This window comes from Calidris pugnax, unplaced genomic scaffold (genome assembly GCF_001431845.1).
Source record: "Calidris pugnax isolate Ruff unplaced genomic scaffold, ASM143184v1 scaffold44, whole genome shotgun sequence".
Taxonomy (NCBI): Eukaryota; Metazoa; Chordata; class Aves; order Charadriiformes; family Scolopacidae; genus Calidris; species Calidris pugnax.
The window spans coordinates 30,070,742-30,089,441 of NW_015094506.1; the positions used below are offsets into that span (position 1 = coordinate 30,070,742).

Sequence of the window (18,700 nt, forward strand, 5' to 3'; positions counted from 1 at the left end):
ATTTGTGATAGATCAACAAAAAAATATTGTTTTATTCCAAGAACTTGCTCATTTTGTGCTGCTGTACCTTTCAAACTGAATATGTGATGGTGTAATACATACAATGGCTAGAGTTAGAAGGGAGCTTAAAGATTTAAGGAGTTCTAACTCCCCTGCCATAGGCAGGGACACCTCCCCAGGTTGACTATTTGAACTCATACACATAAGGGGATCAAAAGGCAACAGCTCCTAGCATTCAAACTCTGAACCACGGAGTGTTAACGTTCCTTTTTCTTGTATGGATATAACTGTACACACTACTGTTTAGTTATAAATACATAGTATCACGTAGACAGAATCTTGTCCAGACGGTTCTTCTTCATCTAACTGTGAAGTAGGAGAAATTATGTGAATATGACTTCTTTTTAAACCACATCCTCCTACTCTAATTATATACCAGTTAAGGACACTAACAATTTCCAATAACAGTTTCCTCCCAAACAGAAGTCCCTTTAACTCTTCCTTCACCAATTCTAAGTAATTTTACTTGATACATTTTTTTCTGAGAAAATTTAGCTTGAAAAAAGTATTGCAACTTCCGTTTAAGTATGCATCACACAAAGTTGAAAAAACATTCTTATTCAGATTTTTTCTCCTAATTCCAGCCAAAAACCCTAAACCTATTTCCCTTTTCCTTCCTCCTATGAAGAAATGTCATTAAAAAAAGTTCAGCTACTTCTGCTGAATAATTGCTATGAAAAGCTAAAATTCACTTACAAGCACCATTACTCTCTACAAATAATTTTTATATTCCAAGGGCTCTGACAAACTGCAGTTTGATAAATCTACTCTTTATATTTCACATTAATTCACTTCATAAGCTCACTAAAATTGGCATTAATTTATTGCTTGTCTTGGCTTTCTCTCTGGAAAAAAAGAAAGCTAGAGGATTTTGAACACAGAGTAACAGCAGTATTGAAGTTGCCAGAAACTTGCCAAAAAGCATTAAGTTCAGTAAGAACAGTAAGGAATACGTGAACTTTATAAGCAAATGAAAATAAACAAACAAGCTCACGCAAGTAGCACTTCATTTAGGAGCAAGAGACAAAAAAAAGATTTTATAGGCTGACAGTAAGTTTTCCATCAGATGCTACTGTATAAAGATTTCATTTCTACAGTTAAAACAACAAATCAAATTTGGTTCAAACACTAATTCAGGTGCCTCTCTGTTTTCGGTATCTGATGATAAGCTCTACTGAAGTAAATTATTCATGTGAATACAAGAGACATGCTGATGTTTAACAGCACTATTAAGCTCAAAATAACATTTTCAGGTATTCTTTCCTTTCCAAAGCTCTAGAATTTGTCTATGAGTTGCTTGTGTCTGAAGATCCACTCAAAGCTGAGTGGATCTGCAAGCAGCTGTGCTTGCTTCACAGATTTAGGTCTGTACACCAAGGAATCATATTTCTGCTTCTCTTGTTCCAATGTACTAATATATTTGCTAACATACACAAAGCAATCACACTTAGATATGCTTCAGGCATTCGAGAAAACCACTTGCCATAATAATCTAGAGAAACTTCAAATAAGCTTTGAAGAAAGAGTTTCTCGTTTCTCAAGAAACACTTCATACTGCTTAATTACAATTTCACTGTCAAGTTTAAAATGATACTGCATTACTTAGAATCCAGCAGAAAGAAAGACTTGGTTTTGTAGGTTCTCGTCTAAAAACTTGCACAAATTAGCAGCTGCCTCAACTGCAGGTTTCAGAAAGGTGACCTGGTGCAGAGCAGCCTCTCTGTAAACAATACATACAATCACCTCAAATAGGCAGCAGAGTGTCTTCTCCTGTACCAGCCTGACTTGTGGGAGGTCTATTGGCACCACTCATTGCTGTTTCTTATGTAGCAGAAGCAGCCCCTGTATCAGCAGCAGGTAGCTAACCTTCTCATGATTCAAGTCATGATTATCAACTCAGCAATGAGTTAAGATGAGGGACTGGAGACTGTGCAGATGCAAGTGAACAGGTTTTGATTACATTTGACGTGTGCACATTCTGTCAAGTCCAAACCATGATTTGGCTTTAATGTAGCAGATTAGAAGGTCAAACGTTAAAGATGGAAGTCAATCATGATGAAAATCACAATTTAAAACTAAAATATTTTAGTTAAACCTTTAAAGACACAGCTCTACAGTCAAAAGAAAGTTAAAAAAAATCAGTTAACAGAGGAAATACAATTAGGCATGGAAAAAGGATACTATAGCAATCATCATGGCTTAGATTGTGATGTGCAAAAAAAAGTTAAAAGGTTAACAGTGAGGGAAGACTGAATTTCAGTCAGAATAAAGAGAGTTACTGAACAAGTTTCTTTCTGTGTGTTGTAAGTACACTGAAACAGAACAATTTCTACCTACGGCAGTAGCCAATTAAGAGAAGGAAATAGTAGGATTTCTTACAGCAACAGAGTAAGCCAATGGTCTGAAACCTCTCAAAAGAATGGCAAACTGCAGTGGGCTTATAGGAGACATGAGAGTGAAAAACAGGCTAGGTAGCCTGTATCCAAGATTCTATTGATAGTGCACATTCAGATAAATAAAGTAGAATAATCCCACATCTGTATAATTTATATAATGGAGTAAGAGCTACTTAAATTACTAGGATTCAAAACAAGACTATAAATAGGAAACCATCAGGTGGCTGAGTTTGGAAGAGTTTTCTCTATGCAGAAATGTTTGCCTACCCTAATTTAAAAAAAAAAGAAAAGCAACTTTTTTTATTGATATAAACTTTGCTTCAACTGAAGATTTTAAGAGAGGCAATTATACAACTGCAGTGGCCACATTTTCAGAGTAAGCACAAGAGTGGTGGAATGATAAATGGAAATTATAGAAATAATACACACCACGGGTGTTCTTTGAGAAAGAAAGAATGCTTGCTTATTACTACATTGTGCTTGGTGCTCACACAACTGCTAATAGAATACTATGTCCACTTCTTAGTCCAGAAATGCAACAGAAAATAAAACTTGGGTTCAGAAAACAGGAATGGTTAAGGCTAAAAAACATGACTTAAAGTGAAATTTGAGAAGATGAGTCTACGAAGATAGTTAAACAGAAAGCTAAGAGTGTAAGTATCTATTAAAGTGGAACAATTTCAGAGCAGCATTCTGTACAGAGTTGAAATAAAATTACGTCCTGGTTTCAGCTGGGAGAGGTAATTTTCTTCCTAGCAGCTGGTATACTGCTGAGTTTTGGATTTAGGATGAGAACAATGTTGATAACAAACTAACGTTTTTGTTGTTGCCCTGCCAGCAAGGATGGTGGGGGTGCACAAGAAGCTGGGAGGGGACACAGCTGACCTAAACTGTCCAAAGAGATATTCCATGCCATTGACATCATGCTCAGTATATAAACTGGGGGGAGAGCTGGCCAGGGACCGCTGCTCGGGAACTGGCTGAGCATCATTTGCTGGGGTGGTAACTGCATTGTGCATCACTTGTTTTGTATATTCTTGTATCATTATTAATATGATTATTTTCCCTTCCTTTTCTGTCCTATTAAACTGTCTGTCTGAACCCATGAATTTTACATTTTTTTCCCCAGTTCTCTCCCCTGTCCCACTGTGAGCGGGAGGAGTGAGTGAACAGCTGTGTGGTGTTTAACTGCCTGCCAGGTTAAAGGACAACAAAATTACTAAGACTGCTATGAATGAAATATGAAAACTTATACGTAAGTATGAGAGGAAGTGGCAGAACAAGGAAAGGCAGGCACTAGTAGCCATAGAGTACCATAAGTGCAATTTCATTCAAACAAGGAGAGAAACAAACTGACTTGAAGACGTCAGGAGAAGGAGAAAAATACCAGAGCCACAAAATGTCCAGACAACAAAAACAAGAGAACCGAGGAAGATGGGACTTCTACTTTTGTAATTTATAAAGTCTGAGAAAGAAGTTCTGTCATCTGGAAAGAGCCCTCTGTCATCCAATGCTTATAAGTATCTAAAGGGTGGGTTGAAGCAGCATGGTACTGGACTTTTTTCAGTGGTTCTCAGTGACAGGACGATGGGCAATGGGCACGAGCTGGAATATAGGATGTTCCATTCAAATATGAGGAAAAACTTTATGGTGAGGGGGACAGAGCACTGGCACAGGTTGCCCAGGGAGGGCCCCTTCTCTGGAGATTTTCAAGACCCACCTGGATGCAGTCCTGAGTAATGTGCTCTAGGCAGGCCTGCTTTAGCAGGAGAGTTGGACTAGATGAGCTCTAGAAAGTCCCTTCCAACTCTGACAATTCCGTGATTCCATGAAGTTCAAAACCAGTATCTAATTCTCTAATGTGTGGCAGGTAAGTCTGAAATCAATCCACTATTGCTAATCGAGAACCACCCCCCAGCCTCCCTCAGCAATGAGGACTCAACAGCAGGCATCCCTTGATCTCTGTCTCATATACAAGAGATTCTGGCCCAATAACATGTACACATTTCAGAGCTTGTGAGTGTGTGGATGTGAGAAGAATTAAAAATTTATGAGAAAATAAGTATAAATCAAATCAACTGGCTGAGAGATTCTCAATACACTATATTTCTATATTTCAACAAGATACTAATACTGTTTGTTACACTAATTTTCAACACTTCGATTCAGTGGACAAAGGAATCCTTAGATTGAATGGCTACACAATGGAGCTGGATAAGACTCGATCAATAAGTTGCTAAAATTTAGCAGCTGTAGCAGTCAATGATTAGAACAAATTAAGAGATGTATTTAGTCCATAATTAGAACAGTTAAAAACCAAATTGAATGCATTTTTCTGAAATATATATACTTAAACTAAACTAGAGCATCTAAACAACAGCGTGTCTTTTGAGCTGGCTTTAAATCAAAGCAACATTATTCAGAGTACTTGCCACATAGAGTTGTTTCCACATCGTTCCCCAGTCTCTTAAAGTTGATGTCATTTCTGTAATAACAGAATCTTCTGTTGGAATAACCATTTCAAATTGTCTGTAACATGAAGAAGAACACATGATATTACACAAACTTTACAAATCCCATTATATTTACTAATATAAAGACCAGCAGCGATGTCTATCAACCTACATGGGTGCTCTTTCAGCCCATGACACTTTTTGTTTGTATATTTTATTTAATCCCCATGGAAAAGTCTTGGATTAAACTAATTTAATCCCCACGGAAAGTCTTGTCCCTAGAGGAGTCAAGATGAGGTTTTTACTATGAGATAAGCATGTCAAAGACTACTTTCATAGCAGCGTAATTCCCACAGTTTCCAAAAGAATCTTGCCACTTCAGCTTAGATTTTTGCCACTCTTTTACATCTCTGTTTATAGAAACATGACAGAAAGTGCCATTCCTTCAACTGAAAGGGGATATAAAAGACCAAAATAAAACTAGTACAGTGTGAGTGATTTCTTGCCTATTTGCTGCTGACCAAGAAAACGCTGGGCTGGCTTTGTCAACACCAAACTCTCTACTTTGTTCTCGCACACAGTACATTTCAAAGGTTTGCAGTCATGCCTCAATTACTTTTCTCATGATATCATTTCTCTCTTATTGAGTTAACGTAACAATGTGACAGCCCCTGGCCTCAATGTGCCGTAGGGAACACAGCCTGAATGGCAAACACCGACAAACAAAAATGGAGGCAACAAAGATTGAACTCCCTGTAAATGGTGCCTGCTAACAAAAATTATTCCACCATTAAGCTTTGTTTTATTGGGATTATTTACAACAATTTTATTTCACCAAGCCTTCATATTTATCTATGACCACTTTTAAAGGAGAAAGGATCCTAGGGCATGACAAACCACATGTGGCTCAAACTCCATAGCAAATAACAATTTAACAGTAACGTGGAGCCATTTTCATCTGTGGGAATGAAACTTTTTAAAAAAAATATATGATTACAGCCTTCATGATTATTTTTCCCCATCATGAAACATGGATCTTTGAGTCACTCATGCTGCCAAAATAAAGGTCACCTATACCTGATATTTAGGCCTCCATCTGTTATTATGAGAAACATCTTTACCTGAACGGGTTTCAAACTGCTATGTGTCAGGTCTGTTAATACATCTAAATGAATGATACCGTGTGAACACTCTCGAAGTAAGTAAAACTTTGGAAAAAAAATGTATTGAACTAAGATGACTGGAAAACAAAAATCTTTTCAAAGTGATACAGTCAAGTTAAGTATTATACCTAAAAAGAATAAATATAAATGTTTCTTTTAGTCAGAACATTTGAGTTCCTACATAACATTTTAAAATTAATTTTAATCAGTTGTTCTGGTTTTTATTATCTCTTCTAAAAATGAAAAGAGATCAGTTGTTGTAAAAAATAAATATTGGCTGTTCCTCACCTGAAGAAAAGAAAGAAAGGAAAAAAACATCTCAATTTACAGGTTTGGTGAAATCTTTTGCCATTGAACTGATAAATTATTTTACCATTTTTTTGGTAGAATGCCAACTGTCTGTCATGGTACAGGTGCTCTCCTCAAAGAAAACAACTAATCTTAACAGCAGGTTAATAGTCAGCTTCTGTAGAGAATAGCTGCTTCTAATTAAGGCAATACGTTTTTTCAAGCCAAACTTAACAACAGGAAGTGAAAACACACAATCATTTTCACTTTCCTCTAGGTAATACAGACTGATATTCCCAATTGGGCTCTATGTCTTTTCAGAATATGTCACTCCAATTTTATGACCACGCAGAAGTATCAGGTTAGCTAAGGACAACCACTTCATGTCCTGTGACAGTAAGCTGAAGTTAAGATATTATAATGAAAACACCACTTTAACTGATAGACAAAAGATTTTTGGTACAAATAACTGACCGCGCATGCTTAAATATTTGAAAATTTCACATACCCTTTGTTCTTAACACATGCATTTTTCAAGTGAATGTAGTTGGATGGAAATATGCCCTGAAAAATAGAATAGTTTAGGTAAAAACAAAAAAACACCCTTTACATGAGCCTGGAGTACCATTTAATACCACTTAATATGCAAATGTGTGCTGAATTAAAAGTTGTCCAAATAATTACCAGCAAACATGCACAAAAAAAGAATGCAATATATACTCCAGCATAGCTCTAAAGGAAACTAAAATCTTATATTCAGTAGAGTTTTAATTCTTCAATACTTCAGAAAATTAGAAGATAAACACATCAAACGTGGAAGGTTGCTTGAGAGCTGACTTATCCTAGATGTTTTTGTTAATTATTCCCATCTTGACAAGAAGCAGACCAGCTGTGAGAGGTAACATCTTACCAACAGCATCTTAAAAATAGCATCTGCAGATAGGGATTTTCAAAATAAAGCAAAATACAAAAAGTTAACAAAGTTCAATAAAAATAAAGTTAAGTTAACGAAGAAAGTAAAAATAAAGTTTCATTTGGTGGCTACTATGGCCTGCAGTGCGTGGGAAAGCTGGGCTAGATGCCTAAAAAAGAGCCTCAGCGTCCTGACAGGAGTGGTCTTTTGCTAGTTATTTAATGGCTCTCCACTGTTCTTTTGACTGGGAAGCGTTGCTGCAACAGTCATACTGCTCTTACAACGCACTAACCATCATCAGTCAGAACAATAAGCAAAATGAAGAAACTCGGCTTCAAGCTTCTGACTGGGAACGTAATATGCTACAACTCTTTACATAATGCAGTGAGGGAAAACACATATATGTTCTCCTTTGTGCACACAGCTGCTTACAGCCTTCCTTTGTGATGATGGTGCCCCCTTTTCTTTTAACATAAACAGATGCTAGACCTTTGACAAAAACGCATCTACTATGTAGAGGCAATTGCCCTTGTGAATGTTCCTGCTTCTCAGTAATGTAAAGGAGTTCAGGAGAGCATCTCCCAAGGACAGTAAGATGTACAGCCTTGCACTTGTAATGACATGCCAGAAAGCAGGACAGCTGCACACGCACACTTACGGCAGACCAGCTGCCACAAATAATTTCTTTGAGTGTCAGACCTGGCAGAATAACAAGGGAAGAATCTTGACAGAGCAATACCAATAACAAGCAGAGTTACAAGGTGGTCTTATTATTTTACTTTTGGAGAGACTCCCTTCAAAAAACCTAATTCAGAAAACTGTTTGCATTCACACTAGGAAAGCAGAAAATATATATCTCATTTCTTCACACATCAAGTCATGTTTAGAAAACCTATTCATAACTTCTGTCAACACATTTGACAGACCACAAAGCAAGACTGACAGCAAGCATGTGGTGAGAATTGCAACAAAAGACACAGAAGATGCAACAACAAATCCCAACTGCTCATGTTTGATAAATCAAATTGCAATATATATCAATGAGGTCAAAGTAGTAAACATCAGATTAGACTCTATGGCTAAATTTATTGTTCACATTGACCTTCCATACAAAGTAAAGGAAATTTATGTGAGCAGAGACTGCAGGCCTAGGCACAAGAGGTCAGTGACTTATGACACGAGCCCTTAAAACTTTGGGAATTAATGAGTATGCACCCTATTTTGCAGCTTAAGAGGCTTGGAAATGAAGAGAGACAAAAAGAGCAAAGCTTACAATGCAGGTTAAAAGAGCAACAGATGAGTTAAGGTCTTTCTTCAATGGCTTTAATAAGACTAAAAACTTCAGTTGTGTAGTGAGGAAAAAAAAAGAAAAAGGATATTTTGCAATGGTTTCCTATAGGAAAAAACAAAATCCAGCTAGCCAACAGAGTAAGAAAATAGACAAATAAGATAGGTAATGCTTAAACATAATCAACATGAACAAACGTTGAAATATGAATTCCATAATATATCATGTATGAAGGCAGAAAAGAATATAACTGCAGTCTGGTTTAGAGTACTATCGGCTATACTACTATGGAAATCAAAGTTTACATACAAAAATAAATAAGGTGAACCATATATTTTACATTACAATATATATCTTTTATTCATTTAATACAATGCATGTGGCTCCTATAAACTGCCTCCACTGGCTACTCTAAATTATTTCATAACATTAAGAAATATAGACACAATCTAACTAACTTTTCCAATAGTATTTACAATTTGCATTCTCAGCAGTCTTTTTCTTTCAACTTAGCTTCCTCTGAGTTCACAATCTAAAAATCAGAAATAAAAGATAATTCACCAGAGCCTCAGATTCGTAAGAAGTATCATCCTAATACATAGGAGCATTTCAGAAATGTAATCCATGTCCAAATCTAATTAAAGCAACATCAGTAATATACTTAACACTAAGCTCTAGCTTTCTTTGAAGAGTAAATATCATATACTTACATGGAGACCATAATCTTTAAAAAAGTAAATATACATTTTTGCCAAAGAATGCAAAACTGCAATTGATCTTTACCTTAACGTTGGGATTTTTTAAGGCAAATCCTCTGTACCACCCTGTGAAAAAAGAACATTGTGCTTTTTAAAGTGTGCAAATCATTTACATATGTAAAACAGATTTAATCTTTCTCTTTTGGACATACACGACAATTACACAGTGCTGTCAGACTGCACGCATTTAAAAGACATTCCATACAGTGAAAGGTATTATGTTTAAACCAGCTCATATTCAGATCACTTAATTCACACATTTTCAGGAATTACTCCTTAACCCTGTATCCCCAAATGTTTCCAACAATGTAACCCAGGTATATTTTGCACTAGACATCACAACAGATAAACGGGAAATGTTTTCATATTCACTGTAAATATTTACAATAATTTTTCACTTAATGTTCTAAATCTATCAACCTCATTACTGTAATAATTCATAATATACCTGATTCCAAAGAACAGATCCTACCCCTTCTGCTAGAAAATTTCTTACAGGACTAACAGTATATAATCTCTACATGAAACCAAAAAATACCTATACAATCTTAAATCATCAAAAAATCTTGTTGACAGATAAGCCCTAGGTAATGTATTAAGGAGGTAGATTATGAAAAAAAATGCAACTTTATTTCTGTTCTACTAATAACTGACATTTGTTAAAATCATATTAGTATTCTCTACCTCAGAACAGAGGAGAAGAGAATGTTTACACTCCTTTAAGATTTAAACTTCTGACTTTGAATTCATTTGAAAGGGTGTTGATACAGCCAGGCTTCCCTCAGAAATACCAAGAAAGCAGAAGAATCAAAATGAGAACTTTTTGCTGTTTAACTGTTATAATCTGTGAATATTTATTAAACTGAGAGATTAAATAAAAAGAATGAACTGCAAATTAATTATTATAGGGACTAGAGCTCATTTGAATTGTAAAAAAAATGAGGAGGCCAGAAAGTGTTATATTATTGACTTCAAAGGTGTGTCAATTGAAAAAAAGAAATTAATAGTAAAGAGGTTCAAGTCAACAGTACACAATAGTTCATTATCACTGGAAATTCCAATCAGTGAACTCACCATCACATTTCTCTAATATCTGAACGGTGTCTCCAATCTCCAGTGATAGGCCATGCGGGACTGTCCCTCGAAAACCAGCTATTACTGAAAAAGATAGTAAGTTTCAATTATTTACACCATTAAAATATAAATTTCTGTTCTTCTTGTTAATAAAAATAGTATATTAACAGAGGAAGTTAAGTGTTAGAACGGATTACTGAAATTTAACAAGCTGTAGAAAGAATCAGAGGTCAAGCCACTTCTATAAGCAGAAAATTTAAAAGACGGGACTTGGAAAAACCCCAAAACACTTACAGGCTTACTATACATGAATGGGAAACTTGTACTTAAGAACACTGTTAGCTAGACTGTAGCTGCCCTGCAGGACAGAAACTGCTTTATTCCAAATACTCACACTAACACATACCAGGCCTCAGAAGTTTGCAAGCTGAAAGTGACAATGTTTTTGTTGCCATCTATACCATCCACACGCCACCAAAGGAAAACCTTATTTCACATTTGCTTAATGGATGCTGTAAGACCCAACACTCCATATAATCCCAAATGTGAGGAAATGGTTAGGGCGTGGAGACAAGTAAAGCTCGTTGTTCACTAAAATTTGTTAAGTGCACACACAGTCTCCCCAAAGCCAGCGGAGCCCAAGGCATGAGCTCAGGCTGGGGCAAGAGCAACAGAAATGGGCTTCCCTCACTGGAGACAAAACAGGCCTCAGAAACAAAATGTCCACCGGAGCAGTGATGTTCCCAAATACTTGCAATGGCAATGGTCAAATTTTAAGTCTTACATTGCTACTGCTAAAAAACCAGCTAGCTATTTCTTTTGCTCAGAACCAAAATATAATACTCAACGCCACTCAGGGGTTGCTCAGCCTGGACAAAAGAAGGCTCCAGGGAGATCTTATTGTGGCCTTTCAGGCCCCTGTGGCCTTCAGGAGGGATTATAATAAAGATGGGGACAAACTTTTTTAGCAAGGCAAAGAGTTACGGCTTTAAACTAAAAGAAGGAAGATTTAGACTAGATGGAAGGAAGCTTTTTTTACAATGAGGGTGGCAAAACACTAGAACAGGTTGCCCAGAGAGGTGGTAACTGCCCCATCCCTGGAAACATTAAAGACCAGGTTGGACTGGGCTCTGAGCAACCTGATCTACTTGAAGTTGTCCCTGTTTACTGCAGGGGAAGTTGGACAAGATGACCTTTAAAGGTCTCTTTCAACTCAAACTGTTCTATGATTCTATGAAAATGCTCATTCCTACAGATGCTACAAATCTATTAGCATTTTAGATAGCAATTCAGCTCTTCAACCCTGCATTTACCGCATTTGAAATTCTGAATTAAAACATTGCCTAATTCAGGCCATGAGACGATACAATAGTGATTTTGATTCTCTGTGTTGTAACATTCTTTTGGAACTTAATTTTGAAGCTGAAGAGGAAAACAACCTTCTGTCAACATCAGCAGGGCATGATGCACAAAATTACTTAGTGGCCTAGCAGCAGTCTTGCTGCTACCAAATATCTATCCATACATGAAAACCCAAATCTCACAGCAAGGAAAAAAAAAACCACCAACTCAGAGGCATGAGAATGAATCTTCACATGTAAAAGCCAAAAGGAAATCCTGTGGGTGCAGATATGCATACAAAGTAAGTATTCTTCCACCAAAGGACCTGCAAGATTTTGAGTCCCAAAAATAGATTTTAGTGGCTCTTGCCTGATGTCAGAGGTCTCCCCGCCACAGGCAGAATACGTTCGAACACAATATAACCTGTCAACTACCGCCTGTGCTTGTCACATTGTTCATAAAAGGCAGCAGGAGAGATTAGCTGTCAGCAACTATGAAAACTGAAAATTCTTTTGTGAATCTTTGCGAGAAAGTTCCCGATTTCAAGAGTAAACCATCAGTGTATGGTTTATACTACAGGATACCATGTACAAAAATGTACAAAAAGTACATTTTTGCCAACTCTTTCTTGAGAATCTGAAGGCTTCAAAACTCACTGAATTCAATCATCACTTCAATCATCTCAATCATCACTGTGTGTAAGGGTCTTTATTTAACCCTTTGAAAAAAGCTTGTGAAATTATGTCCCTGGTAAGTCCCCAATAGTCTGATATAACATGTGACCAGTATTTGTACCACTGAGCTCCCCATCAACCCCAACACGTTAATTGAATCAATCTTTATTCAGTTTGGTGCTCCTCCTACTCCTCCAAGGTATTTACATAGAAAAAAAAACAAACATAGCAATAAGCACACTGAAACAAAAAGACCTACTTTTGTTCCCCAATCATGATTGAATACACCATTTTTAAAGAGGATTAGTTGCAAGACAGCATTTTTACGTTGAAAAATGAGAATTTTTCAATTAATTCTTATACAAAGATTTAAAAATGAAACCAGCTTATTAACTATGAGGAGATTAAAATAAAAGCACACCCCACCCCAAACACGAATACAATGTGTATTTGAATTCCTCTGTAGCATCGGAATGACAGATGCCATTCTTGTCACCTTTGTAGCTTGCAAGAAACAAAAGTAAATTTTGAAGCCTGCCAAAATAGCACATACATACAGCCACCAAAAAAAGTTAAAGAATTAACAGGACTCGCATGCAAAACCAAACCAAACCCTCGTGTGTTATTACACTTGTGAGATGTCTTATTTTTAAACTCCATGCGATAAAGAGAATGACAGTAATTTTCTCCTTAAGAGCCAATATATCCTGTCACATTGTTATGATCCGACTTTGCTGTGACATTCAGTTTTTATTACTTAGTTACTAGATCTGTTAAAGATCTTTTTTAAGAGAAGTTTCAAAAAAAAAGTTTTAGGACAAAAAAAGACTGAAATGTGACACAGTGTAGAAAATAGCTAGAATTCATTTTAGAGCACGTACAGGAAAAAAAGTGTAATATATATATATACACCTTGAAATATGTTCTAGAAGGATGGCCTGCAGAGTACCAGAAAGGAAAGGAAGAAATAAGGGCATTACCTGTACCACTGAGCCAGCACATTCACCTGATCGACTTGCAAAACTCTGGCTGGGATCTTGCAGAGGTCTTGCAGTGAGGTCAGGCTCAAAAGAGACAGCCCCTGATCTTCAGCAATGCCACCCAAAAAAAAGAAAGTGCACTGCAGAGCAGCAGAGAATTTAATGCAAAGCACAGAAATCCATACATGAACTTATCACATAAATATTTACTCGGCTAATTTTCTACTAATCAAGCCACATTACAGATTTCGGACTGAGACAGTAGGTGGCTATTCATGTCTTTTTAGTTTATCTGTGGGAAATATACATAAGTAGAGTACAGGCAGGATGCCAATGAAATTGTGGAAGGAGGTATTTACAGTTCCTCTGGAGAAGACCCCAGGGTTCAGCAAACTAGGACACAGGGTTCTTAACCAAGCCGTGATACAAATGTGATGTACTGAACCTTTCCTCCAATGACCACATTGTTCTGCAACACTTTGCAGATGCTCCTTAGTTCTTTCTCCTAGTAGCAGTAAGTATATAATTAATCACTCTGTGATGACTTTGGCTTAACGTGTTTCTCATCCTAACTGGAGACCAGAACACATCTACCATACTCACAGAACTGGACTTTGTATATATACAACATTCACCAAGGCATGTGCTCAAATATGCACCATTTTCATTGGTGTGGTTATCACCTTCTCTCACTTCCATTGCAACTGCATAGCAGAGACCTTAGAAAAGGAGGACAGACAGGAGAAGAGAAATCCGCTCTGAATATAGCTCACCTACAGATATCTGCAGTCTTTGCAGTTTTGATGTCCACATGCACGTCCCCAGAAAGCTAAATATCAAAAGCACTTACATCTCGAGACATTTTTTCCATCACTGTAGTACCTGAAGGTCATATAAATGTCCTGTTTGTGTTTGGAGCACAGGCATAGCGATTGAGGCCCTCTTCAATCGCCTCAGCCACAGGAGAAATGTGGAAGTCCACAATAAAAGTTTGTAGGAGGATATATTTTCAGAAAATATTTCAGTGGTTTAGAAACTGAGCTCAGATACAGCAACTGGCTGGCATTATTAAATATTTTCTTGCTGCCAAAGGGTACTTGGAGGATAAGAAAACAAGACAACAATGCAGGACATGAAAACCTAATCCATACAGTAGGTGAAATCATATGGAGAAAACTCAAGTGACATGAGATATTAAAGCAGCTTTGGTTTTAATGCCAACCTCAAAATTTCTAGGGGATATCACAGATGCCGTGAATCCCAAGCTATGGAACCCATTTCCATGAGAACTACGGAGAGATAATCAGAAAGAGAAAACTGGTTACCTCATACAGGTTCAATTTACCTGTCTGTGATTAACTGGTAAAAGTAATCAAAAGTGCTAATATTTTCTTAATATTCTTCTTGTGTATTTCAATAGAGCAGAGTCAGTTCAATCAAGAATGTGACATAAGAACTTACAAGACATCCTTTCTATGTGTTTCACAAATTTTTTCACAACAAGAGCTGTGTGAGTAATTGGAAGGAGGTTTCCAACACTTAATTTCATGTCAGACCACCGCTGCAATCACGAAAAAGAAGAGAGGGAATAACCTGACAGAGCTTTTATGTTCAACTTCTCAAAAGAATTTCTTCTTTCTACTTTTACCTAAATCACTGCATGTCTGTGCTCGCTGTTGGGCAAGTTTTACACATGCATGTACGTGGCCTATAAAAAGATCAATCCAAGAACAAGGTCTTAATTAAGGCCTAAATTAAGTTTTTTAGTGCAGGATCTCATCTTCTGCTCATCTACAGCACGGATAGCATTGCTGTTCTAAAAAATAAAACAAAATTATTTTTCTACTTGCAATTAATGCATTTTTATCTTACATGTAAGTTAGTGTTATAAAGATGCATTTGAGACTCACCAAGAACATGCTGGGCTTTAATGGCTGGCTTGACTTTTTGTTTAGAAGATGAAAATGTCTCCCCACAAAGAGTGTAATGCAACATGGTACTAAAGATACTTCCCCATCGCAAGTTAAAATTAAGCTCAACATTACAAAGGGAGACATGCACCACACTGCAGCTCCTGGCTGAGCAGCAGGACATACACTCCCATATATAAAGGAATCAATGGCAGTAGGGGCATCATCTACAGCAACTAGCAGTACCTCAAAAATTAGTATTTGTACTACAATAGCAGGCTCTTGTTTCATATAATAGAAAACAGTCCTTCAACTGAAGAAAGAGGGGGTTAGAAAAATTTAAATTATTTTAATAATGACTTTAGTAATAACTTGGCCTTATAGTGCATACTAAATTCTGGAGTAACAAATAGACTCCAGTTCAATGCTCTAAGTCATGCTGTCCCGAGCATCTGAGACAGCACATGCACCACACAAAATGTAGTAAAACCACACGGGAAAATAACAGATTTGGAGGCTGGGAATGCTGTGTCAGAGGGGCTGGTTTTGACAGGGAGAAAGATGCTCTGATAGAAAAGGAATTGATTAGCTGGTAACAGGGGTGGGTGGCCCACTTCAAAGTTTTGCTCGGGGTTAAATTCTTAAAATTTTTATGCCTGAAATAACTGGAGATCTGCACATAAGAACTAATGAGGCAGACATTGTTGTTCCTTTCCTCCTAACAGATGACCAGAAGCTATTATTGATTCCAGATATTATCTGCTATAATTGAAATCGGGTCCTCTTGGCAGCAAAAGCAATTTTTAGAGTTTTTATTCTGGACTTGAAGTGCTGTTCTTTCACCAGATTGAGAGTTTCAGTAACAACCATCTTAAGGGGTTTCTTTTCTATTGAACAGTTGAAAAAAAAATCTGAAAAGCTGTAGTAAATTAAATTGGGGATCTTCTAGTGTTAAAAATACAGTTTTGAGTTTGGTTAAAATAACAATTTACTGTGCATATTTTCTTTATGATGGAAAATCAAGCTTGTTTTTATGCAGTTCTTTAGCTGATGAGTAATGATGAGCATATATTACCTTTGAGGAAGACTGATTCAGTGGTCTTTATTGCAGAAATGTAAAAAACTATCCTTTGATACATACTTATGGTCAGTAAATACAACAGACATCTGGCACTGTAAGCAGCTAGGGAAATGCAACATTAGAGAGAGCAAATCAGGACAGTCACTACAAAAAATACTCATAATCAAACCAACTCTACCCAGGATACTGTTTGCAAACTCATTTCTGAAGTTCCTGACCACTGGCAAACAATGCAAGTATCTGGTGGTACAGATCTTGCTATTTTGTGGCGCATCTCCTGAGCCAGATGTGGTATTTCTGTGTTCAACAACCATTAATGGATTTTTCTCCTATGAAATTGCCTAACCAGGCTTTACATGCATACCATCAGTGTCCACAAACTTGCAGTAAGCTTTCCAGTTTAAATAAGCTTCATGGAAAAAAAGTCTTCTGTTTTACAGTGTCACTTCAAATTTCATTTGTCCCCTTGTTCTTCTGGGAAAGTTTGAATAAGCAATCTCTTGTCACCCTCCCTGCACTTTAGCTGTACCATTTCCAGGACGAAGCTTTTCTCCTCAAAAGCTGAAGAACCCCTTTAGATTTCTAAATTTTTTTAGCAGCATAAACACACACAGGCAATACAACTTTGCTAATGCAGAATGGCCAAAGCTTACTGTACAAGGCCATCACTGAGCTTTGCCTACATATGAATTGATTTGGATGGAGTGGCACAATAGCATGGCTACACGCTCATGCTTCTAATACACGAGTTAATTCGGGCATCTGTTCAGTAATGCATTGTGCTGCCTACAGATACCCTAGGAGGCTTGCTGCAAACCAAAAACAAGCTAATAAAGACAGTGACAGAAAGGGGGGATAGAAAAGGTGGCAGGGAAGGAGGGGGTGGGGAATCAATCTCATCTCCTCCTTTCAATAAACACTATAGATATGAATGTGAGTTTAAATAACAGAAGCAATCCTTGAATCTCTTGCAGATTACTGAGGACAAACACTCTCAAACTTATACTGAAATGAAAGAATATGAGTTCTCTCATCTGTGTATGTATGCATATGTACACCACAATTAAAAGGATCAAACATATGATGACATTCCAGGACTCCTGAACCACATGTGGCTTTTGAACATCTCAGGTGTTGCTCACGTGCAGCAGCCAATTTTTCTTAAGAGATGAGTGCTCGTGTGAAATTTTCCTGACAAGAATATTTATTGAACAGCTTATTCAGGAAAATACCTCGAGACACTTCAAAAATCATCAAAAATGTTTGTACCAACGTTCAAACTTTGAGAATACTATATAAAGTAGAATACTTATATACAACTGTTCTTCAGCCGTCTAGAAAACAAAACCAAACCATCTGGAATTTCTACCGTTAATAGCACCAGCTACCTATACAGATAAGGTAAATGCCAGAAGTCTGAAATGCACAAGGGACACAGAGGGGCAGCAGAATGTATTCCCTCCTGTGCTGGTCTCAACATTTGAATTCAGCAAGGTAATCGCTTTCAAATCCCCGATTACAATGCTGTCAACAACCATAGGGCCATTCTAACATAGATAATCAGTTTAGTGTGACTGTCTGAACACTTGTCAAGCTCTCCTCATCCTTCAATCTCAGCTACAGGCAGGAACTTTAGCATCTCTCAGTACCTTGATTGTTCCCCCAACACCTGTGATCATTTTTGCTAACTCTTTCCTTTGGGTACCCTAGTTATTAAGCACTATATCTGAAGAAAGCACACTAAAATAGCAAGTGATGGCTTCATGGGGCACCACCAACCTAGAACACCAAAACTGGAATAATTCATCATGTACCACCAGGGTTCCTGTCCTTGCAGGTATGAGATTTCACTCATTGTTTTTCTTTCTTCTGTCAAATAGCCAGCTACGCCCTTATATTTCTTGAACTCTTCCTGCATCTTGTTACATCTACATCTTGTCCCTGCTAAGAGTAATTTCTTGATTTGCGGTCATTCTGGAACCAGGAACTTAAAGGTAAAAGGAAAATGAAACAAACAGGTCTTTACAAGTGTAGAAAATCTCATACACCTCAGGGTCCATGAATAGATGATAAAGCTCCTCCCTGTGAATTTGCTCAGGAGTCTCCTTCTCTACAGAGAAGGAATGTCAATGTAAAACCTGTCAGAGGCATCATGGCAGAAGGCGAGGTGGACTCCGTACAATCAGGTACAGATTTCATGCATTCAATCAAGATATAATAAAGGAACTCGTCTACATGCAGTTCAGCCACCTGGTCTCACAGTTCTCTAATGTAGAACTACACATGCAGTATCGATGCACTAATACTGCCATCTCAAAGAG

The 18,700-nt window shown here is 37.2% G+C and overlaps 1 protein-coding gene across 1 annotated transcript in view; it reads right to left on the reverse strand.

The window, feature by feature from the left end:
• The window catches only part of DOCK4 (dedicator of cytokinesis 4), a 174,206-nt gene extending 155,909 nt beyond the window's left edge, over positions 1–18,297 (reverse strand). The window contains exons 1-5 of the mRNA XM_014963343.1: positions 18,159–18,297; positions 10,394–10,477; positions 9,345–9,385; positions 6,869–6,924; positions 4,889–4,985 (exon numbers count right to left, since the gene is read on the reverse strand). Coding sequence (XP_014818829.1) covers positions 4,889–4,985; positions 6,869–6,924; positions 9,345–9,385; positions 10,394–10,477; positions 18,159–18,297 — 417 coding nt within the window. The remainder of the gene's footprint in view (positions 1–4,888; positions 4,986–6,868; positions 6,925–9,344; positions 9,386–10,393; positions 10,478–18,158) is intronic.
• Between the last annotated feature and the right edge of the window lie 403 nt (positions 18,298–18,700).